Source organism: Helobdella robusta (genome assembly GCF_000326865.2).
Source record: "Helobdella robusta unplaced genomic scaffold HELROscaffold_5, whole genome shotgun sequence".
NCBI classification, from domain to species: domain Eukaryota; kingdom Metazoa; phylum Annelida; class Clitellata; order Rhynchobdellida; family Glossiphoniidae; genus Helobdella; species Helobdella robusta.
This window is the reverse complement of record NW_008705254.1, coordinates 4352237-4376938: the sequence shown is the minus strand read 5'-3', so window position 1 is coordinate 4376938 and position 24702 is coordinate 4352237. Positions and strand designations below refer to the sequence as shown.

Sequence of the window (24702 nt, the reverse complement as noted above, 5' to 3'; positions counted from 1 at the left end):
CATACATAGGCACACTCTCACACACACATACATATATATACACGCAAAGTGCTTTCCAAGCAATGCGCTAGGCAATTTGTTCGAATAGGCTTTGATTTAATTCTAACCGTGAATAATAATTTGTTTACAGTGCAAACTTTACACTCTTCACTATACTAATAATTATTTTAAAGTGTTATTTTTAGATAAATTTTATTTTATTTTTGCAATAAAGTTCCACAAAATTTAAGAGAAAAAATAAATTGACAGCACGGTGACATCGCACTGCACATAGCATGCTGGAGCGGCCAGAGTCCTGAGCTATGTTCAATCCTCTGCAACTCAGACTCTAACCTCAATGCCAAAAACAACGTCTGTTAATTTTCAAACTATCTGTTGAAAATATTGTTCATGTTGTAATTTTTTTGTCTTTCTACCTTTTGAGCTGTTTACATTTTCAAATATTATTTCTACTTACAAATAAATCTCAGTAACAAATAATATTTGAAAGGAGAACGAGGCCCCTCTCCACTTTGCGGCCTGCAGAGGCAACATGGAGTGCGCCAAGGTTCTCATCCATGCCGGAGCAAACGTCGACATTCTGGACAAAGTTTGTCCACGCTGTAGATATTTTCACAACGTCAATTTTTTTTTATCATCTTCCTCACCGTTGTTATTTTTGTTAATCAATAAAGAAATTTTATATTAAACAAAATACTAGTTTTTATTGAACAAATGCTGACGAATGAATTGAACAACGACAGCACGGATGTACGCCTCTGCACATCGCTTGTCGCCGCAACCACCCAGAAGTGGCCATGTTGCTGTTGCATGCTGGCTGCAAGTTGGATGTCGTCGATCAACTGGGAGAGACCCCACTCCATCCAGCCTGCTACAACAACCTTGTTCCGGTCGTTCAGAATATGTGTGCCTTTGGATGCAAAGTTGATATTGTCAATAAGGTGATCTTGCTTTTTGAAAAAAAATTGTAAAAATTAGACTTGAACTTTAGAAAATAACTTTTAAACATTTTCATTTCAAGTACAATTTAATAATAGTGAATTAACAAATGTGAATTATGAAAAAATATTAAACTAAAAAAAATTGAAGTTCCAAACTGCTGTCAAAAAATTATTTTTCAAAAATGCCTGTGAACGCAGAGCGGTTCGACACCAATGCATGTAGCAGCGAGGACAGGCCACCAAGAAGCTGTCAGATGTTTGTTGCTCTCTGGGGCGCCCGTCAACCAAACCAACGAGGTAACTATTTTTCAAGATCTTTCACTTAAATTCATTTAAAATTCCAAATATAAAACATACATTTAAGTAATTCAAGATGTTTTCAAACGGTTTTCAATATTTTACAAAACTTTTCAAATTTAAAAAATAATTCGAAATACAAACCAAGAGCGGAGTGACGGCTGCAGTTTTAGCAACAGCACAAGGCCACAACGAAATTGCTGATCTTCTTTTTAGCGTTCAGGTAAAAAGTTTTGCTCAACTTCTTTCACTGCAAACTCGCAAAACCACATTGCTTTTGCAGGAAAAACAAGGCCAACTGATGCGCCAACTTATGCCTAACACCGTAAAAATCAACTGCATTAAAATGAAAATTTTCGGAAACAGTGGGGTTGGCAAAACATTTCTCTCGGAGTCCCTGAAGTGCGGAGTCCTCGGAAGTATCCTGAGAAGAGCGGGACTAACTGGAAGTTTCAGCCACCATGAAAACGTACACAGTCACAAAGAAAGTCACGATCGAGCACACTCTTCGTCAAATTTCAACACGGAACCTAAAAGCGTCGTTGGAAATGTCACAAAGAATAAGGCCAGCCCTAACCTCTCAAGAATGAAAATCACTAGGAGTTCGAACTGCTTCGTTTATTTTTGTTGATTTATTTCATTGAATTATTTCATATTAGAAAGTTTATAAAATAAATTATTATGTCATTCTTCTGAGCAGACTCAACGAGAAAACCAACTCAGAAAGACAAATCAGCAGTAGCCAGGATACCCGTGCAGGCACCCACCCACGAAGAGTACACGAGAGGGATATCCATCAACCAGATGCACATCCCAAGTACACAAGCTCTTCTCATTTTAAACATTTATGACTCAAAACTCTTCATTTTACCAAACCAAATATAGTTGAATTATAGCAAATTTGATTGATAAATAAAACGCTCAAATATAGACAATATTGAATTATTTTAATAGTTTAACCACGTTTTGAAAATTGAAAATGTTCATTTGCAGGCGTCGGAGATATGAGCGTGTGGGAGTTCTCCGGATACGAACCTTACTACGTAACGTACGACAACTTCATCGGCGATCCAAACTGCATTCACCTGGTTTTAATTAAATGTGGAGACAGTCACGAAGAACAACTAAAACAAATCTGCTTCTGGCTAGACTTTATAAAAATTCGCTTGCCTGTCATTGAACCATTAGGTAAAACTTTATTTGAATTTATTTTTAAATTTAAACATGTTTTGAAAAATTTTGCTATTTTATATTTATAATTTTTAAAAATTGATCAACAGGAAAAATGGGCAGGTCAATGTATCCGGCTCACGTGATCATCGTAGCCACTCACGCTTACAGACTGACAATGCCAAATAGTGAGACTCGCAAAAAGTTTAACGCTCTTCATTTCGAAGTCGTGTCCACGTTCTCGAGGGACTTTTCAATCTACCCTTCCGTCATCTATGTTGACAGCAACCATCCCCAATCTCCTGAGATGAAAACTTTGAGATCGGCTATTCAAGAAGTCAAAGCAGGCATTTTACATGTGAGTATTCACGCTTGATTTCCTACAAACTATAACTTTATCTCTATATAGTTTAAATAATATGGAATGAAATGTCTGATTTTGTAAAATTTTAAGTTTATCTTTGTGACAAATTATCACCAGCACATTCCAGGAACATCACATTTCTTTGAAGAAACAGTTGAAGTGCTTCCTGTTTGGCAGAGAAACCTTCTCTCCTTCCCAGTTGTGACGTGGAACAACTTCAAGGATTACATCAGACAGAGCGTCAACGTGCTAGCGTGCGAGGAGCATTTGAAGGAGCTCATCTATATGCTGCAGCTGACCGGGGAGGTAACGGTTTTTGCGTTATAATATAAAAATTAATTTCAGTGAAAGAAAATTTAATAATTAAAAATAATATTCAATATGTTAACGAAATAGAATTTATAACAATTAACGACGTTGAGCAATAAAAACTAGAAATAAATTCAGAATTAATTGTGATTTAATTATTTAATTATTATTTTTACATTTTTCCAGGTGATATTTCTTGAAATTCCAGACAGTGATGACAACCTGGTGGTTATTAATCCTCGTTGGCTGGGAACTGATTTGATCGGGAGAGTTTTAAGTTTGGAAAGTCATTTGACAGATGTCGTTAGTGACGGATTGTTCAGTAGGAGCGATCTCATAACGCGTCCGTTCAGAACGTGCTGCGGTGACTTGGAAGGGTACGTTGACATCCTGAGAGCTCTTGATATCTGTTCAGTGCTAGAAAATGAACTCAATAGCGACGATGTTGAATACGAAATAACTAGCTTGGTCTGTTTGGCGAAACCGCCCATAAAAGACATATGGGATTTTACGGATGTTCGGTTTATGACTGGAGAGGAAGAAGGTGAAGGTGTGTTTGGAGGGGTCAGGTTGTACCTCTATGGACTTACATCCAAATGCCAGTTGAAGTATATTTTTTCAAGAATACAAACAAAACTAAGGCAGAGTTGTGCAAGACTCTGCGAAATCGAAACAAATGCTTTCAATAATTCTAACTTGAAGGAGTTGAAAATCAGAACGGATGAAGACGAGGAAAGAATTCCACAAATTCAATTTTGGCACAATGGTTTCAAATGTTTTAAAAAAAATTTAGAAATTGTGGCAACTGCTGAACTGGACAATCGTGGAGAGTACGTGGAGTTGAAAGGTCGAGGTCAGCGAGAGACGGATGCAGACCTGTTCTACTTTTTCACAGACACCTGCAACATCGTAGTCACCGCGATAGAGACATGCTGCCCATCTCTGGATATTCAATACTATTACCTGAGTCCATATTATTTGAGTCAGTTCACTAGCGAGGAGTTTATAGATGCCTATCCTCCGAGAAATATTCTGGTAGCTCAAAAGTTCAATAAAGATAAAGTGAAATTAAAAGAAATTACCAGTTACAACGTTTGTCTATCGTGTAAAGAATCGTTCAGCAATACCTCCAACAGTGTAATAAAGAGTGAAAGTACAAATGAATGCGTGGCTGCAAAACCGAAATTTGATTTAGAGAAATCTACGAGTTGCGATTCAGCCTTTAATGAAAAAGACGAAGGTGAGTATCTTATTGATATTCTCGCGTTCGGCTCAAGGTACATCTACGATAAAATGATTCCCGGTCCAGAGTTGCCAGTTTCTCGCTTCCCCATTGGTTTGAAACGTCTGCTAGCTTCAATACTGGACCCCCCAAGTCCAACCGGTCAAGATTGGTGCCTGCTTTCGGTAATACTTGGTCAGTCAAACAGCATACAAGACATTGAGAACCAAAACAACGAATCATTGAGCAAGACAGACAGGATTTTAACGAGTTGGTGCAAATCAGATGAAAATGCAACGATGGGAACACTGGTTGATAAGCTGATTGAGATTGGACGAAGTGATGCCGTCGATGTCATAATGAACCACGCATACTTGTTTGGCCTCTCGCAAGATCATCTACCTGGCTCGAGGAACGAAGAAGAATCTCTGGAAAAGTTTAAAATAATCTCTTCCAAGACGACCATGTCGTCCAGTGGATCTGCTTCATCTGCGTTGGCCACTCAACTGGAATGAATGACTGCGTTCGACTTCAAAAATTTTCGTTAATCATCAGTCTTATTTGATTGAATCTTGAAAAATATTTACAAATTGTACATAAAAAATTTTCTGAAAAAATTATTTACGGTTCCTCGCCAGTATGCTTTCATTTAAATATAGTTGAAAAACTACCAAAATCAAAGTTCACTTATTTTCAATATAGTTCTAGAAAACATTTTTTTTATCTAACAAACTAACACTGTTGTAAATACAGATGTAACTAAAAATGCATGTGAAGGTTTACGTCTGAATTTTTGAACTTTTTAAAAGTTATTTAAAATTATAAAATTGTACTGATGTTAATTTTTAAAATAAAAATAAATGTACGACTATGAATTTGTTATTCTAAATGAATATACTTAACATAAAATCCGATTCAAAGGATTTTATTGTTTCAACCCACAGTAAGCACGCACGCAAGTTTCAACACAAGTCTGTGAAAGAGGCTACATCGCAATTTTACTTTCAACTGCATTCATTCAAACATCGTTACATTCAGACTTACATCAATCTCGCCTGCCGGCATTAAGTTCTTGTGTTGCAGAACTTAGACATCGTCGTCAGATAGTTTAACGTTAAAAATAAATTTGCACACACGCGATTGAGTAATAAAAATAAAATTTATTTGTTTCAAACAAATTAAACATAAATAATATAGAGAATGGCGACAAACACGATGGAAGCGATAAAGAAGAAAATGCAAGCAATGAAGTTAGAAAAAGAAAATGCCTTCGACAAAGCAGAACAACTCGAGCAGAAATTAGCTGAACAGAAAACTGTCCACGAAAAAGTTTTTATACAATTTTGTTGATATGAAATAACTAAATGAGGTTGAAGAAAATATGTTGTTAGTTTTGCATTCAGGATAATTTTCAATTGAACAAAAAACAACAGCAGTTAAAAATTTTAAAATGTTGCAAACAGTCGTCTGAGGAGATTTCAAACTTGCAAAAGAGAATCGTTCAACTTGAATCTGATCTGGAGCACACGAGGGTCCAACTGAAAGATCAAACGGAAAAATTGGAAACTGTTCATTCTAATTTGGCATCAGTTCTGTTTATTTTTATTCTTTTCGCTTCAAACGTGAAAAAATTATTTTTAAATTATTTAAAAAAATTATTTTACATTAACCTTCAGGCGGAAACAGAAGTTCAAACTCTGGCAAAAAAAGTTGGAAAGTTGGAAGAAGATTTTGAGAATACAGAAAGTAGATTGAAGGCGGCCAACGAAAAACTTGAAGAAGCAACCAAAGCTGCTGACGAAAGTGAAAGGTCAGTGACGTGGTGTGTGTGTGAGCGCGGCGTGTATGTGTGTGTATGTATGTGTGTGGTTTTTATATACAACTCATGTTTGCATAAAAATATTCTCACAAAATTATTGTACGTTGACTGTGTGGCATGTGTTTGCTTAAAATATTATTTATGCTAACTATTTGTTTATGTTTTGTATGTTGCTCATTAGCCAGGTTTAAATGCATTTCTTGGTTGCATCTGATCTAATGACTGTTTAATGATCCTTTCGATCGTATGTACGTTGTCCTCTACAGAATGTTAACAATATGTTTCTACACCATTAACCAGCTTAGTAAATATCATTTTTGCTATATAAATCTTTCAAGTGAATTAATCTAGCAAATAAGTTAGATGCGAATTAATTCATAATAAATAAAAGCTTTTTTTTTATTGTTACTTACATAATCGATGTTTTCATGTCTCAAATACGCTCCACATTCAAAAACATTTGTCTTTCTCTCTTCTTCTATACAATCTAATTAGATCATTATAATTTATAAGAAAAAATGTAATAGAGATGCAATTTATTTTTTGCTTGTTCAGCTCAATCAATCTTGCCTTCTTGACATAACGTCAGCAAATCATAACAAATAACACTGAAATATTATACGAAGAAGCCTATCTATCTATTTATGTATTTATTTATTTAATAAAAATTATAAAATAAATCGAGAAATAACAGTGCGAAATGTTTTTATATCTCGTTTTTCTAATTTTTAAAAAATTCATTATTATTATTATTATTATTTTGTTGTTGCCTCGAAGCACATGCAAGATGTTACAAACTGTACTTGAACACTTGAACTCTATCACATCACCTAGCCTCATTACTTTCGAAAAACACTGAAAGAGGAGCTAATTGGAACTATTAAAATTGTTCTTTGAAGTGATATGTTCGTTCAATGATTTGTGGCTAAAATGTTTAACAAAATCAAAAATATTTTCAGCTGCACCAGTGGTATGAATTGCAATACCAGATGAACGATACACACCATTTTCATGCAGCGTATAACTATTATAATGAAATCTAGGTTAAAGTTTTCAACAAATTTTTTTTAATAAAAAACATTAAATAAATAACGTAAAACATGAAAAAAAGCAACAAATAAATAATATACAAAAACAAATCAATGCAGTTCTGTGATTCAATAATAATCTTATCGCTGCCTTATAAACACAAACCTCTTTATCTTAAACATACTTCCATTTTGCAGGCATGCATGCAATGCTTGCTTGTGAAACACGAAATGTACGCACATAAACACACATTCGCACAATCTCACACACATCTTTATACTGTGTGTGTATGTGTTTGTGTGTATGTGTGGTTATGTGCGTGTGTGTTGTGATTGTGTGTGTGTGTGTGTGTGTGTGTGTGTGTGTGTGTGTGTGTGTGTGTGTGTGTGTGTGTGTGTGTGTGTGTGTGTGTGTGTGTGTGTGGGTATGTGTTTTATTTTATGAGTGGGTGTGTGTTTTATTTTATGATGAAACTTCTAAAAACCTTTGTGGAAAAAGAAAGAGGTAAATAAAAAGTTTTCTAATTTTAGAACATCTGAAAATTTCTACTTTAAACAGCACTCTAAGGCATAAGCCGATACAAATGTAAACGAACGGCTTAACAAACATAAACAAGAAAAAAATGTTTAAAAAATGAATTGTTTATATTAGGGAGAAACATAAACGAAATATCTTTATGGAATTACTAAAACATTTAGTGAATGAAAAAAATTATTAAGATATCATTATTAAGATATTAAGATATCATTATTATTTATATTTATTGTACGAAAGAACTTCAAAATTCTATATTAGTTGCATTAGAACGCATATTCATTGTTTATAAAGGTGTTTCATCTCTCTCTCTCTCTCCTCTCTCTCTCTCCTCTCTCTCTCCCTCTCTTTCTTTCTTTTTTCTCTTACTTCATCTATCTAACTATCATTCCATCTATTCTATCAATATTTTATCTATCAATCAATCTCTCTATTTTTTCTTTTTATCTGTCTTTTTTCTTTTTTTCTCTTTATCCATCCTTCAATCCATTCATAACTCTCTTCGTCCATCCATCTATCCATCTATCCATCCATCCATCCATCCATCCATTCATCCATCTATCCATTTATCTATCAATTTATCGACCTGTCTATATTTCGTTTCATCAATCTATCCAATTTCCGTTCTAACATTTTTTCTTTTACTTTCTCTCTCTTTCTCTCTTCTCTTTCTCTCTCTCTATCTCTTTTTCGCTTCTATAAAATTCTTTAATAATTAATCAGTCGATAAATCAGAATGATTTGTTATGAAATTATCTATATTTAGAAATTTGTTTCTATCTTTAAAGGTGAATCTAGAAAATTAAGATGAATGTTCGAATCACTTAGTTATCATTGATCAAACGTGACGTTCATTTGAACTCGAAGCGCGCTCATATTTTTACCGTTTCAATATAGTTATGATGAAATTTATTACATATATTTTTGCCTATTAACTAGTTGGTAACTAATTCAATTTTGTTAAAAATAGTTGGTTATCCGTTAAAATGCTGCTCTTTAACGTAACTTAACATAATGTAAAAATGATAATTGCATGTTTTTAAACAATTCTTTTCTTATTTCACAGCAAGTTTATTAAATTTTGTTTAATACTTAAGGTAATTAATAAATAAATTAAAGTTTATTTTGTAATAACTTTCTTCAGAGGTATCAAGGTGTTAGAGAACAGATTTACATTGGAAGACGAGAAGATTCAGCAGCTGGAGCATGAGATTGAGGATGTTATCCTGGTCGGAGAAGATTCAGATAGAAGATATGAAGAGGTTTTTGTCCGTATGTCTGTGTGTGTGTGTATTTTTGTATGTTTGTGTGTGAGTTTGCGTAATCTGGTTTTTTGTGTCTGTGTGAGTTTGCATGTGAATGTGTTTGTACGTCTCCATGTTTATATTTCTGATCTTAACATAATGATTGAACGTGTGAATTCGAACTGTTCAGCAAGTTATTTAAAACAAAATTAATTTTAAACTTTCCAACAAAAAATTCTCATTCCAAGGTGTCAAGAAAGCTGCTGATGACGGAAGCCAACCTGACTAGAGCAGAAGCCGGCCTGGAAACTGCAGACGCGTTAGTTGGATGGACCACTGTTCATTTCATTTATCAATATATTTATCATCAATTATTTTATTAATCACTATAATTAAAATTAGTAATTACTGTTATTCTTTTAATCGTTTTGCTAATATTATTTACATAATAATGAAATTTTAAAAAATTAATTAATTCCACGTTTTTGGTAGAAAAATTCTGGAGTTGGAGGAGGAGCTAAGAGTAGTAACGAACAACAAAAAATCCTTAGAAATCTTTCAGCAAGAGGTGTGTGGTTCGGCATTTTTGTGTAGTGTACTACTGATAACATTTTGCGTCTGTAGAACTACCACACTTATAATGAATTCACAATTTTCTATAGTTCAAATCTTGTAATTTACTTTTCGGTAACTTCCTATAGACCGATCATACTGACATTTGATAAAAAATGCTGGTCTGTTGTGATAACTTTTCATAAATTAACAGACTATATTGGATTATATACAATTTTAGCAATGTTGTTGGAAAAATTTAAGAATAAAAAAATCAATTCGTTCCTAACGTTCCTAATTTTTGAAAAACATGAAGATAATTTTATTCATTCATTCATTCTTTCATTCATTCTTTTGTCCGTCATTAATTCATTCATTAATTTTTCGTTCGCTCGTTCATTCATACGTTTTTTCGTTCGTTCGTTCATTCATTCATTTGTTCGTTCGTTCATTCATTCATTCACTAGGCAGAGATGAAAGAAGATGCTTATGAAGAAACCATCAGATTACTAAACGACAAACTTGAAATTGTAATGGCTTGTAACTTATTTTAATGAATTTAAAACTAATAATAACTTCCAACTCATTTACATAAATGATGATCGAATGCACGCACGAGACAGGCCGAGCAGAGATGCGCCGAAGCGGAAAATAATATTCAGAAACTGCAGAGAGAGATTGATAAACTGGAAGGTGAATGGTGAATGAATGGAAAAATAAATGAAGGAAGGAACAGCTGAATGAAGGGTTGAATGAATTATCGTTAAACATTTGTTTATAAGTTTATTGCGTATATTGCGTTGAATAATCTGTAACTTTTCAGTAAATGTTTACATGCCAACTTCTGCCTAGCTGTTGTATTTGTGAAAAAATTATATGCATAAAACTTTAATCAAAAATGATCTAATAGATAATTTATTGATTAGTCACTAATATCTCAAACATCTAACTAAAGAATTATTTTTCTTCTAAAGACGAGTTGATCGCCGAGAAGGAGAAATGCAAAGTTATCAACAGAGAATTGGATGCCACGTTCGCCGAACTGACGGGATTCTAAAGGAGAAAAAGAAAACATTAAAAGAAAAAATGATATCTTCCCTTGATAATCACATAATCACATATCCTGATAAGCGAGTTAATTAAAAAACGAATAAGACTGCATGTAGAGTATCTATATCAAATTAACATTCAATTTTTACCTTATTATTGAAAAACTTAGAATTAGTTAGTTAATTAGTTTAGGATCTATTTTAACCGAGGCTTGACGATCTCGATATTTGTTAATCTTATGTTGTATCGTTATATCACTTCCATGAATGAATGGGTGACTGGACCAGGAAAATATCAAGTAAAGACTACACCGAGGTCAACATTTCTTCTTTGGTTTTAACAGTAACTATCCTAATTTTTTTAGTATAACTAAATTGCCTTACTGCTCGTTTGTAAAATGGAAATATGAATGTTTAAATCTATGATGAAAAAAAGATTTATTTAAACAGGATTTAACAAAAGCTACATACTAACATTGTAATCTAATAGTAACGGTTTGCGTTAACGTAGAGGACATATCAAAAGCATAATGTATGTTAACATTAGGAGCATTTTTGTTATTTTGTTGCTCTTTTAGCTGTTGTCAGATTAATCAATTTGACATGTTGATAGGTCTGCCTCTGTTTACAAACGCATAACTCGTTAAAATAACATGTTAATGTACTGAAAAATTGTACTTTTAAAGTAAAAATACATTCATTCATTCAAAAACATATGTACTATACATATTGTTTATCATAATTGGATGTAAATGTATGTGGTAGATATGCACAATCGATAAACGAAAAACTAATTTGTAATGCTAATAAAACTATCTAACTAATAAAATATTTTGTTTTTGTTCATTTAAATTTTAAATGCCCGTCAATTTTTACGAACGATTTCAAACTAATAAAAAATCTGACCAAAAATTGGTAAGAATACTTTTGGTAAAATCCTATACTTACAATCGGATGAGTCAGATGAGTTGGATGATAAATATCCGACTCCGGCCCTTCAAAAAACCCAACTCCGACTACGGCCCCTCAAAAAACCCAACTCCGACTCTGTCCTTCAAAAAAATCCAACTCCGACTTCTGGTAAAAATTTCCGACTCCGAATCCCAACTCCGACTCCGCGTTCTGAATTTTCAAGAGAAGTTTTGTAAGATGACTCATCAACGACGATGTAGTTCACATTCGGCTGGAGTTAATAAAGTTTAACTTTTAAACATTACATTAACTTTAAGACTTAAAGTTAAACTTAAAGTTTAAGTACTTTAAACGTTATTTTTATATACGATATCATATATTATAAATTTATTGAAATATTTATTTATATTATGAGGAAAGGTTTATTGGTCAAGAAGGTGGTTACTGGATTTTCGTTAACGACATTTGCTTCAGCTTCAGTTAGTTTTGCACTGTTAAAAAATGAAAATTCAGGGCTGGAAGAAAAAGAAAAAAATACGTCAAGAAGAAATCTCTGGTTCTATACCACTGGGGCTCTAAGATTAGGAAGGACAGCTTTCACCGTTAGTGCCGCTCCTTGACAAATTTTTATTTTATTTTTTTCAAATTTTTTTGTAATTTTTTATAGATTTATATTACTTATTTATTTAGATTTATTTAAAACTTTTTAAATATATAAATAAATTAAAAATCTTAAAAGGCACTCAGACTTAGTAGAGGTTTATTTTAAAATGCAAGTTTAATCTTACATTTTCTTTAACTTTAATCTTTAATTTAATTTATTTATTTTTGTTTTTAAAAAAGTCTGTTAACAGTTTAGTTTATTAAACCCACAATTTAAAATTTATTCCCTATTTTTATTTATTTATATTATAATAATTTGATTCTTATATATAATTATTTATACTTATAGATCATAATGAGTAATGACCAACTATTAATTATGTATGATTAATGTTGTAAATTCAAAGATCGGTTTGATTGTACTGGATTACAAATATTCACTGCATGGAGAGGATGTTTCATTGGAAGGATACCAATCTAAGTTGTCTCAGGTTGTTATTTAAATTTTTAAATTTACTGGTGAATTGTTTTTTTATTTTATTCAAAATTAATTTATTCAAAATTTGAGTCGTAAATTTTGAAATTAGTTTTTTACAATAAGCCTTTCAATAATCTATATTTTCTTAAAAATTACTTAAGGTACATACTAGATCAGCCACGAGATTGAGAGAATTATGTTACAAAAACAGTGGTTGCTACATCAAAGTTGGACAGCACTTGGGCGTTTTAGACTATTTGATCCCTAATGAATATGTCCAAGTCATGAAAGTAAATTAAAGTTCTTTCAATATTTGTTTTTTTTTTAATGAAATGTTTATTTACCCCATATTATTTATCTATGTTTTTTGTTTGTTAATAAAATGTTTTTGGGTTCATACATTTGGGGTTTATACATTTGGTAAAAATCATATTATTATGGATTTTTGAATTTATACAATTACATAAATTTTAATTTTTTTAAAATGAGGTGCTGCACAATAAAGCACCACTATCCACCACAGAGGAAATATGCAATGTCTTTAGACAAGAGTTTGGCAGAGAAGTTAGTTTTTATTTTTTTTTTAGTAAGAATTGTGGAATCAAAATAATTGATCTATAAAAATCCATGGGATTTTACTTTTAAATTATAATAGTAATTTTTAATTGTAAAATAAAGTTTGGTTTTAAATTCAATTAATTTTTATTCATCTTATCCACATAAAAAATAGGTGACGGAAGTTTTCAGGGAGTTCGACCCCCAGCCACTTGCATCTGCTTCACTTGCCCAGGTACACAAGGCTAAATTGGTGAGTGGTGAGGAGGTCGTGGTGAAGATTCAACACCCAACCGTCATGCAGAACTCCCACGTCGACATCTTTACTATGGAATTACTTTTTAAATGGGTTAGCTGCCTGTTGATTGGCTGCTTGGTTAGTTGGCTCTCTAACGAATGAATATTCATAAATGAATGAATAATGAATAATTATGGTGATAGACTGATGATGTTGGTGAGTGAAGTGACAGGACGATGATGAAGATGATGATGACGGCACACAGGTATCCAAGATATTTCCGTCATTAGATCTACAGTGGTTGGCTGATGAAACAAAAAAGAACCTACCTCTGGAGTTGGACTTTGTGCATGAAGCTGGTAACAATGAGAGAGCGCAGGAGATGTTTAAGAAGTTCAAGTTTGTTAAGGTCTCCAAGATATGATATGGTTGTGTCTATGTTGTGGTTGGTTGATTGATTAGCCGGTTGGTTAGTTCATTGATTGATTGGTTAAATAATTAGTTAGCTAATTTATTGATTTGATTCATTGATCAGTTTTTGAACAGATTAGTTTGCTCATTAGGTTGTTAGTTGATTGATCTTGATTGTCAGAAAAGTTGATTAAATTATTAGTTCTCTGTTGTTTTTTTAAACAGAGACACATGACTTGTATTTCCATCTGAATGAACATTTTCCAACCCAGATAGATTCCCAAAGTCTACAGAAAATGGACCTCACCGAAGGTCATCACCATGGAGTTCTGTGAAGGTGGTTTCATAAACGATCGTAAATATTATCAAGATAACAACATTGATGTTAAAAAGGTATGTAGTGTTTTGTGTTGGCTGAGTTGGTTTGCTGAACGGTTGTTGGCATTTGCTAAATTTTTATATTTGTAAAGTTTCTTTTTATAGCTATTTAATTTATCACATCTTTCTTTTGTTTCTGTCGTTTCTTTATTTGAAATTATTTTTTAAAACGCCATCTGCCATAAGTTTTTTTAGTTTTTCATTGATATGTAACTACATTGAATTGAAAGGTGATGTTGGAATTGGGCAAATTGTACAGTGAGATGATATTTGAGAAGGGCTACATACATTGTGATCCACATCCAGGCAACATTCTGGTGGTCAATGAAAACAGCCAACCTGTCATCAAGTTACTTGATCACGGACTCTATCAGGTTAATTAATTATTTTCAATCAAAACAATTTTTATGCTATATTAATTAGCTAACCAAACACTCAACCTACAACCCAAAATTGAATCTACACCCAAAACTCACAAACTGACCAACCACCAGGAACTACCAGAGGACATTAGACTGGCCTACTGCAAGATGTGGACGAGTATCTTTAACAAGGATGTGGAGGGCATGAAGGGGGCAGCTGAGATGTTGGGCATCAGGGAAAAGTACCCCCTATTGGTCTGCATACTGACGTCCAGGTCCTGGCAGACTATCAAGAAAGGATTGGATGAGGAATATACGGATGACGAGGTTTTTTTCAAATATAAAGTAGCTTATGTGCTTGTCTGTTAATGGTGTTGTTGTTAGTGTGTATGCATATCTAAAGTAGTATTTATCATCAGCATGATGAAAACTTTCTACTCTTACTTTCTTTTGTTTAAGAATTTAATATATTAAAAATTTTATTTAATTTTATCAAAAAATATATCGTAACTGCTGTTTACAAACAGCAAACCACCATCAACCCAAGTCTAGAGGCGTAATTGCAGCATATTCTGTGAAATTCTATTCTCGATATATATCTAATACCATTTACCAATCTATTTTTAAGGGAAAATATGTTAAAATTAACTAAACCCCAACCAAACCGTCATCAACGCACGTCGCCTAAGGACGAAATAATTCGAAGATCGGCCACGACCTACCTGACTGACATCTCGATCATCCTCAACAACATTCCCCGACCGCTGCTGCTCGTCCTCAAGACCAACGACCTCATCAGAGGAATCGAACGAAGTTTGAACTGCCGGTCCGATGCCTCTGCCTTCTTTGTTATGTTCAAATCCTGTGTCAATGCACTGGCCAAGAATGACGTCGGTGCCTATGTAAATCTCGAATTATAATCATACCATAGATCGCAAATTATAAATATTATTATAACGATAAGTATAATTATAACAATCATAAATAAAAAAACATGAATGTTATAAATTTTACATATTTCATGTGAAATATAGCGATAAATAAATGAGATAAACTCATGATAAATCCATTTCAACAGATTAAGTCATGCATCAGTTTCAAGTGCAAAGTTCACAAGATGATCAGCCAGTACTGGACTTTACTGAAACTATCAACATTCTTCTGGCTGACGAGATTAAGCAATATGATTGGTCTTACTAGGAAAAATGGTTCAAATGTTTTAGTTAGAAATAATTTAAGAAATGCTAGTTTCGTTAACCTCTTAACACCTTAGTATTTAAATATTATTGTTATTATTACTATTATTATTATTACTATTATTTGTTTATATGAATAGTTGGTTGGTTCATTTAATTATACTAATGATGGCATGTAATATATTATGACATTGTGTTTCATGTTTGAAAATGCTATCTGTACATTGTTTTCTTATGGTTCTGTCCGGTTTTTATTTACTATTTTTAGTACATCACTTATAGTTACTTATCTATTTATTAAACTGTAAAATTACGCACCATTCTGTTTCATTTATTTAATGTTTATTTTTCGGTTACTTTATTTTTGTCTATGGTTAAAAATAAACAAGTCTTTCATTTCTTATTACCACACCATTCAACAATACCTTACACGTTGAAACATTGCTTCCTAAAATACTTAAGATCTTAAAGTTAATGATTGCAATTTTTATTATGTTAATATACTACTATTATAATTATAATATTATAATTTATTGGTATTACGATTATAATATTTTAATTATGAACCCATATTATCTAAGTTAACCGCTCTTGCTAAGTGTGCTTTCATGTCTTTAATTCCTTGTTCATGAAATTCTTCTCCTAACTTCTCTTTCTTCATCTCATTCTCTCACTGGCTGATTGATTGATTGGCTGATTGATTGGCTGATTGATTGATTGATTGGCTAAATGAATGGTCGATTGATTGACTGATTGAATAAATAAGGCTTGCAATTTTTTGAACCTAGGATATGTACAATTTTTCCTAACCAACAAACTTCAAGAAACAAATACATGGCTGAATCAAATAACAGAAATTACACAAGGAATACACCAACAACATTAACAAACATGTATACAAACTTCATCCTTGTATAATCATATTAATAAATTCAATTTTAGCAATTAGAAAAACTGTAATTAATAAATAAATAAAAATAATATCCAGCATATACAAATTCAAGAATAATTGGTAAATAAAAACAATATTGGAGTTATTCATGAATAAGAAATTACTCATTCCAAATTATGAAAAAATACTAAAATTTACAATAATGTCATTAGTAGTAATACTTAATACTAATATTTTCTACAAAATCCAACAACATTCGCGACAGCAAATACATTTTATGATTGGAAATACAACATGTTATAGATCAATTATAAAGGCTCTAGTACTAAACTCCATACATAAAATGTTTAGTTTTATTTGATAATTACTTTAGTTTAACAACGTGTGTAATGTTTAACCGTAACTCGCTAGTCTGCTGTTCGTTCGAATATATTCATCTAATCAGTGAGATTAAAATAGATAATAATTGTTTAATAATATGAAATTAACGCTCGAATCACCAGTGCATATTTATATAATATAACGAAAAAAAAAGATAAAAGAAATAAAATACGAAACATACATACCAACACTTCAACAACAATAAATAATAAAATTAAAAAAATTAATTGATTGTTGTAAGAGAGATATTTGTAATCACAAAATGAAACAACGAACATAGTAGGCGAATCCGGAGCCAAATAAATTGAGACAGTATTAGAAAGCAACGCAGCAGACGCAATATGTAAAAACTGGATATTGGATCATCTTAATTTTTCTAATACGATGAACTTTCCAGGTGATATTGATGCTGATGTAAGGTGATGAAATAATAACAATGATGACGTTGCTAGGTGGCTATGTTCATCTATAATAATAATAATAATAATGACGTCAGATGACGTAATAAAGAAAGTGACGATATTATTAGAAGACAATGGCAACAATGGAAGACTGATATAAAAATGTGAAAATATTTAAAAAAAAGGGAGAAATAAATAGATAATGTAAGAGTGTCGTCATCACAAGCGTTTAAAGGCTGCATCCTAGGTCAAATCAAATGTAACCAGACCAGAGAGTAGGGCACACACCAGGGTTCCGCCATTGATGGCCATGGTCAGGCCCTTTTGTATGATCACATGATGACATACCTGATCAAAAATTTCTAAGTTCCTATGGAATCAGAGATTCTTCATCTATTTTAATGTAAATACGATACATTAGATTGTTGCCGTTGTGAGTGGAAAAAAGTTTAAATTAATTTAAACTCGTGTTAGGAGTGAAAAATTGAAAGTTTATTCTATATATGTATATATATTTCTTATCCAAAATAGAAAATTTTATTTTCTTGAGAAAAATAAGTACAATGAGAAAAAATGAATTCAAAGTGACAAAATTTGCTAGAAGTGCAAGAAATAAAAATATCTTTTATTCAAGTGCTTGTTTATTTTTCTCCTGATGTTTCTTTATCTTTGGAGGGTAATTGGTCGGAGTGCTTGATCAATCATTTTTTTCTTATCTCTTCAGCGTTAGATGAAGATGGTGATAATGTTGGCGAGGGTGATTCTGATTGTGTTGTTGTTAATGTAGTTGTTGTTGATGTAGTTGGTGGTGGTTGCATGGCAGATGTCGTTGCTACACTAGTCACATGTTGAGTTTCAGATGTTGCTGTTGACGTATCTGTAGCAATTGGTGCTAGCTGGATGTCGGCTCCAGCAGACGTTGTACTTGTTGTTGGCTGTGTATCAGTCATTTCTGATGCAGATGTAACAGAGGTTGCTGAGGCAGTCGCCGTCGCCGTTGTTGTTGCAGATGTTCGTGACCAATATGAAGCAATATGATCGCTTTCATACATTTCTGTAACGTTTATTTGAATGCACAACTTTGAGACAAAATGTACATACCATGGTTATTGCAAAAAGACAAATGTATACATATACATAAATAAACAAATAAATGCCTAACCATTCACTTTTCAAAAGATATTATGAGCAATTCTAAATAATGCAAAAAATATAAAGTATGTAACACAACGATTAAGTTGAAAGTAATAAAAACAGAAATCATTTGAGGCGGAATGAAAAAGCATATCTTATATAACGAATTGCTAGGCCATTACAATCTTGTTTGCTTGTGCAATGTGTGTTTGTCTATTCGTGTATGTGCGTGTGCGCGCGTGTGTGTAACCTGAAGCACTGAGTTGCAGAGCATGGTTGAGAGCTTCGTCGTCGTCATCAAACATCTTCTTGCTCTCCTCCATGACCCACTTCAATTCGGGGTCATCATTCGTTAAAGTGGTCGGTGAGGAGGTCAGGGTGGAGTTGTTCACTGTCGGCTTCACTGTCTGTACGACGGGATTCACCTTCAAAATGTCGTCTGCCTCACAAGCAGGTAGCTCACCTCTCAGTACGAATATCGAGTAACCTATTATTTTGGAGTTGAGGGAAGATATCAGCACAAGCTATTATAAAAGCAAATTGATGAAAAATAAATTAAGATTATGGGTTTGAAAATTATGAAATGAAATAAACAGGGCTGTTGAAAGCTGCTCAAGAAATAATCTGGCATTATGAGAATGTTTCATTTGAAATTCCCCTAGAGAAATTCATGCACAAACTCATCAAATAGCTGAAGAGTTAATCAGCAGTATGACAGGTCGTATGCTATGATATTAATTTTATAAACATTAATGACCAACTATATTTAACTGCAGCATGTGAACTGTTGATAACAGTGATAAAACTTTGTTATTAAAAAATAGCATTACTATTTATTTTATTCATTACTTAATCTCTAGATGTATTTGAAAAGATCAACACATATTGTCCCTACATAACTACATAACATAAGAAAAAGTTACATAACTACTTCCATTAAACTTTCAACAATCCTATCATCAAAAAGACATGGGAATAAATGGAAAGGGACCTTCCACTTGCAGTTGTTTCAAAAACAAACTGAGGTAAGTGTCAGATATCAATTCAGGAAAGGATAAAACTGAGTTTAGGTTAAACCACTGAAGCCCAATCTTTCGAACTGTGAACCAATGTTGTCGAAAGTTGCAGATGAAAGCCACTTGCTGACTAGGAAGTTAACATTTAAAATTGAATTAATTTATTAAAACATGAAAAAGCCTATTCTATATATTTAATTTATATAGATCCCACTTTTAATGTAAGTGTAAACAAAATAGCAAAAAGATTTTGAACCTTGGATGTTCCCTGGCTTGTCTGCAGTATACATCTGAGCTTGTGATGGGCAGCAATTCCAGATTTAAGACTTCAAGTGCTTTTACAATAACTTGTATAGAAAAAAATCCGCTATCATCAAAATTGGATGATGGCTGCTTTAAAAATTCCTGATATTCATGAGTGAAAAAACCCCTCTCTGCCATGTGATGTCTCTCTGATTCATCTAGAGATCTTGCTATTTCTGCCAAGTCAAAAACTGTGTAGTAAGGACCTTGCAGGAGAGCATTGAGGCAGTGTTGAGCACATAAAGAACCAGATTGCTTAGTTGGTGACAAAGTTAAATTAAAAAAATCATTTAAAATCTAAGTCTTATTATTATTAAAAATTAAATTAATAAAAAAATGTTCCCACTTGTTAAATTTCATGTTTATCACAGATTAAAATTTAATTTAATCATTTAAATTAAAATAAATTAAAATTACACTATATGAGTTTACTTTAACTTACTTACTAACAATTTACACAAATTACACTAACATTTAAATTTACATCATTACATTACTTTACTGATTAGTACAGATTACCATTACATTACATTACAATACTAATACATATTGATATTAGTAATTGATATTACAAATTACACTTACAATTATTACTTACAGTTTACTCTACTACCCTCTTACAGATTACATAGAATATAAGTAAAAAATTAAGAAAGTTAAATAAACCAAACGACAAAATTTTGAATACGATGAAAATTAAAAAATTAAATTTTGTTGCTCACTTTTTCGTGGAAAATAAACTCCATGATTAGCAGAACTACATTGAATATAGATAGATAGTTCACCTTCGATAACCACTGTTTTTCGAACTACAATTCACTTGTCTTATTCGGATAATTAAACTAAACAGTAATAAAAATTTTTAATATTAATTTAATTTGTTTAATGTTAATTTTTATTAACCTCAAATATTTTTAGTTTTAAAAATTTTAAATGCATTATAATTTAATTTTTTTATAATGTTGCTACGCTTTTCTAAAAAAAATAGCGACATTCTAACATTAAACTTAAATAAAGCTAATAAGTTTTAAAAGTAAACGTACACTGAGTTGTCTTTTGAAATTTACTCTGCCAGGGGAAGACGAATAATTATTTTTGGAAAATCATTTCAGTTAATTGTTTTATCTAAAGTTCATCGATCTGTACTGTGTGATATCCTACTAAAGTGCTAAAAATAAATCAGGCTAGTAATATTCATTTATAATTTTTATATCAGCAGGGCAATCAATCAGTCAGCTGTTTCAAAAACATTTCTTTTAACAAGCAAAGCAAGCAAGTTAGTGGGGTGTTGTTTATTAATTATTATTTTATGAATAAATAAATAAAATTCAATTTTTTAATATTCTATTTTGTTTCATACTTATAAGCCTGATGCTATAGAATTGAAGTATTGAATTTTGGTGGCAAATTAAAAAAAGTTTAAAAATTAATTATTAATTAAAAATCATTAAAATTAATTGAAAAAAAATCATTAACAGTGGTATTGAATATGAATAACTCACATGATCATTGATTGGTTTTATGATCTGATAAGATTAATGACAAGAGATATTTGAAAAAAGTAAATGACCATGCTCTATGATCAATTCATTATAATAATATAATAAATATTTAGTTTTATTATTTAATAAAAAAAATATTTAATTGTAATTATGCAGTCAACTCAGAAGCAATGACTCATTGGATTGCTCATTTGGAAGGGGGCCCAAGAAGGGTTAACCATGCAGCCGTTTTCATCAAAAGTCACATTTTCAGTTTTGGCGGCTACTGCACTGGAGGAAATTTTGAAGTGGCAAAGCCGATAGACATTCATGCCCTAAATATATGTATATATGCTACTCTTACATTATTTTATTATCATACATTTGTCAACGAGTTAGAAAGGTTAAAGGTCATTCTCTCTTTTAATCTTGCTTCAGTGGTATGTTTCATACACATTGCATATGATAGGCATTGTATGTATGTTACGTGTGTGTGTGTATGGGTGTTTGTGTGTATGGATAATACAGTCACTTATAATCGTGAACATATTGTTATAATGGAATGTGGGCTATAATATTTTGATAATGATGATGATGGTGATGATGATGATGGCGATGATTACAAAGTGGTGATGACGATAATCCTTCCTATAGACACATACAGATGGACACTGGTTCAGACATTCAATGAACTCGACTACCAGACTACCAGAAAAAACTCGACTACCAGACATCAGAGAAAAATTGACGATGACGATTCCAACACGGATCATTTATTTGAGGAGGTACCATTCCATAGGTACGGCCACACAGCTGTCAACTGGAGAGATAGGGCCTACATATTTGGCGGTCGTAACGATCGAAATGGAGCGTGCAATAAATTGTTCTGCTTTGATCCTGGTTCGTTTCTCTGCTTTTTCTTTAATTGTTGGTTTGTTTGTTCATTCATTCGTTTGGTTTGTTTGTTTGTTTGTTTGTTTGTTTGTTTGTTTGTTTGTTTGTTTGTTTGTTTGTTTGTTTGTTTGTTTGTTTGTTTGTTTGTTTGTTTGTTTGTTTGTTTGTTTGTTTGTTTGTTTGTTTGTTTGTTTGTATACTTCCATCTACATCGTTCTTGAACTTTTGTAATGATTTTTAACCAACATTTTTGTGTTTATGATTATTCATTGATTAGAAACACTAAGATGGAGTAGGGTGAGCACAAAGGGTGAGGTCCCTGGGGCCAGAGATGGTCATTCCGCGAGCGTTCTCAACGATAAGATGTACCTGTTTGGAGGATATGAAGATGCTGTCAGTATATCGATGGTTGAGTGTCTTTGTTTGTTTGTGTGTGTGTGTGTTTGTGTGGGTGCATTCTGATGATATCTGTGTTTGTGTGTGTGTGTGATTGTGTGTTTGTGTGTGTGCATTCTGATGATATCAATGTTTTATGTTCTTTGGTATTTTTATTTATTTTTCATAATTATTATTATATTATATTATTATGACCATCAGCTTCAGAGGTTTTCAAACGACATGTACACATTTGATTTCCGGTTATCACAGTGGTCACTGCTCTCCACCACGGTTTGTATTGATGATGATGATGATGTTGACGATATTGACGATGGTGTTGATGATGACGATTACGATGATGATTAAGATTAATAACTATGATGAGCTGATCACCAAGTTTCGTTTCAGAAAAATTTTTCAGAAAATTTTTACTCGGATCACATACAACACAACAGCATATTGACTCACAAACACCACATATTTTAATATACGCAGTATACTCACACACTCCTACACATTCTCACTCACACACACACACACACACACACATTCTTACACACACATTCTTACACACACACATTCCTACACATACACAACACACGCACACTACTTTGTACACAACACGCACACACACACTACACACCCTCCTACACACACACACACACACACACCACACACACGCTCAGGGCACGCCGCCAATCTGGAGAGACTTCCACACGTCGTCTGTCATCAAAAACTTCATCCTGATTTTCGGAGGTCGTAGTGACGAGGCCGGTCAGTTCCACACGAACTCCGAGGTCTACTGCAATAAGTTGGTGACCTTTGACACTACCACCAACGTCTGGACGCAACCAAAGGTCAAAGGTTACGTACCTTATGGCAGGAGGAGTCATACTGCCTGTGAGTTTTTGCATTTCAAAGGAGGGCTTGGAGAAAAAAAAAATAAGAAATTAAATTTCTTTGTTATTTGTTACAAATTGTTTTTACGTTTTCAACAGTGTCGTTGGCTGCATCATTACTCATTATTCTCTCTAACTAACATAAACAACTCAGCATACAAGGCTAAAATAACTCGAAGAAATCGTCATCTTCTTCACCATACTCATCATCACCGTTTCGTCATCGTTGCTATCATCGTCATCTTCTTCATCGCCACCACAAACAGTCGTCTACAGAGATGAGATGTACATATTCGGCGGCTACAACAGCCTGCAGGATGTCCATTTTGCTGACATGCACAAATTTAACTTAGGTAGGAGAGGCGAGCAGTAACGTGCGTGCGTGCGTGTGTACGTGTGTATAGTAATAGTAATAATAATAATAATAATAATAATTAATAATTATTATGGCATTATTGCAGAGAGTAATAATAATAATAACTATTATGACATTATTGCAGAGAGTAATTGGTGGGTGAGTGTCAGGGTTTACGGGAGGGGGCCAGGCGTAAGAAGAAGACACTGCTGCTGCGTAGTGGACGACGACGCCGGTGGTGGCGATCGTCGTGGTGGTGCCACTGGGGGTAGCAGGGTGTTCTTGTTTGGAGGGACGAGGTTAGTTAGGAGGTTTGGTTAAATAATGGTGATGGTGATGAGGATGAGGATGATGATGAGAATGATGATGAAGATTGCGATGTGACTGGTGTTAATATTGATTCAGAAGATGGCATTCATTGCAAATGTGATCGGGACTGTGGTTAGTAAGATGATGGGTATCGTAGGTAATGACAATGATGACGTAATTAACGGTGACGTCATGGTGATGATGTTATGATGGAAAGAATAATGATGATTATAACTTTATGATGATGGTGATGATGATGGTGATGATGATGATAATGGCAGGCCCTCTTCCCTATTAAGGCCATTGCCCATGTCCCTTCAACCGTTCGTCCTCCCAACTGATGAACTACTTGTCGATCTATCCGATCTGCACGTATTACAATTCAGTGAGTTATGATGATGATGATGTTAATGATGATGATGATGATGTTAATAATCATGATGATGATGATGTTAATGATGATGATGATGATGATGATATCTATTCAATGAGTGATGATGATGATGGTGTTGATGATGATAGTAATGATGATGATGATATCAATTCAGTGAGTGGTGATGATGACGATAATGACGATGATAACGATGATGATGTCA

General features: G+C 32.9%; 4 protein-coding genes across 4 annotated transcripts in view; 3 read left to right on the top strand and 1 right to left on the bottom strand.

The window, feature by feature from the left end:
* Positions 1–4338: 4338 nt before the first annotated feature.
* HELRODRAFT_151644 (hypothetical protein) lies at positions 4339–4698 on the top strand (the record flags this gene model as incomplete). Its single annotated transcript, XM_009027398.1, has 1 exon — positions 4339–4698. A coding segment is annotated over one exon (360 nt), but the record flags the coding sequence as incomplete, so codon positions are not given.
* Positions 4699–11852: 7154 nt separating this feature from the next.
* HELRODRAFT_189267 (hypothetical protein) lies at positions 11853–16450 on the top strand (the record flags this gene model as incomplete). The annotated part of the gene is made up of 11 exons (XM_009027397.1): positions 11853–12044; positions 12453–12536; positions 12685–12813; positions 13013–13087; positions 13254–13427; positions 13582–13725; positions 14004–14120; positions 14336–14479; positions 14600–14794; positions 15157–15357; positions 15546–16450. The coding sequence occupies 11 exons, from the start codon at positions 11853–11855 to the stop codon at positions 15738–15740; spliced, it is 1650 nt and encodes a 549-aa protein (XP_009025645.1). The 3' UTR covers positions 15741–16450.
* An 843-nt stretch (positions 16451–17293) lies between these two features.
* On the bottom strand, positions 17294–20536 carry HELRODRAFT_189266 (hypothetical protein; the record flags this gene model as incomplete). The annotated part of the gene is made up of 5 exons (XM_009027396.1): positions 17294–18391; positions 18722–18958; positions 19463–19617; positions 19744–20045; positions 20513–20536. 5 exons carry the CDS (start codon positions 20534–20536, stop codon positions 18039–18041), a joined length of 1071 nt encoding a protein of 356 aa, XP_009025644.1. The 3' UTR covers positions 17294–18038.
* Positions 20537–21462: 926 nt separating this feature from the next.
* Positions 21463–24702, top strand: part of HELRODRAFT_68539 (hypothetical protein) — a gene marked incomplete at both ends in the record, with an annotated part of 3781 nt that continues 541 nt past the window's right edge. The window contains 8 exons of the mRNA XM_009027000.1: positions 21463–21681; positions 22057–22171; positions 22443–22558; positions 22763–22834; positions 23230–23443; positions 23709–23795; positions 23943–24096; positions 24406–24491. Coding sequence (XP_009025248.1) covers positions 21463–21681; positions 22057–22171; positions 22443–22558; positions 22763–22834; positions 23230–23443; positions 23709–23795; positions 23943–24096; positions 24406–24491 — 1063 coding nt within the window. The remainder of the gene's footprint in view (positions 21682–22056; positions 22172–22442; positions 22559–22762; positions 22835–23229; positions 23444–23708; positions 23796–23942; positions 24097–24405; positions 24492–24702) is intronic.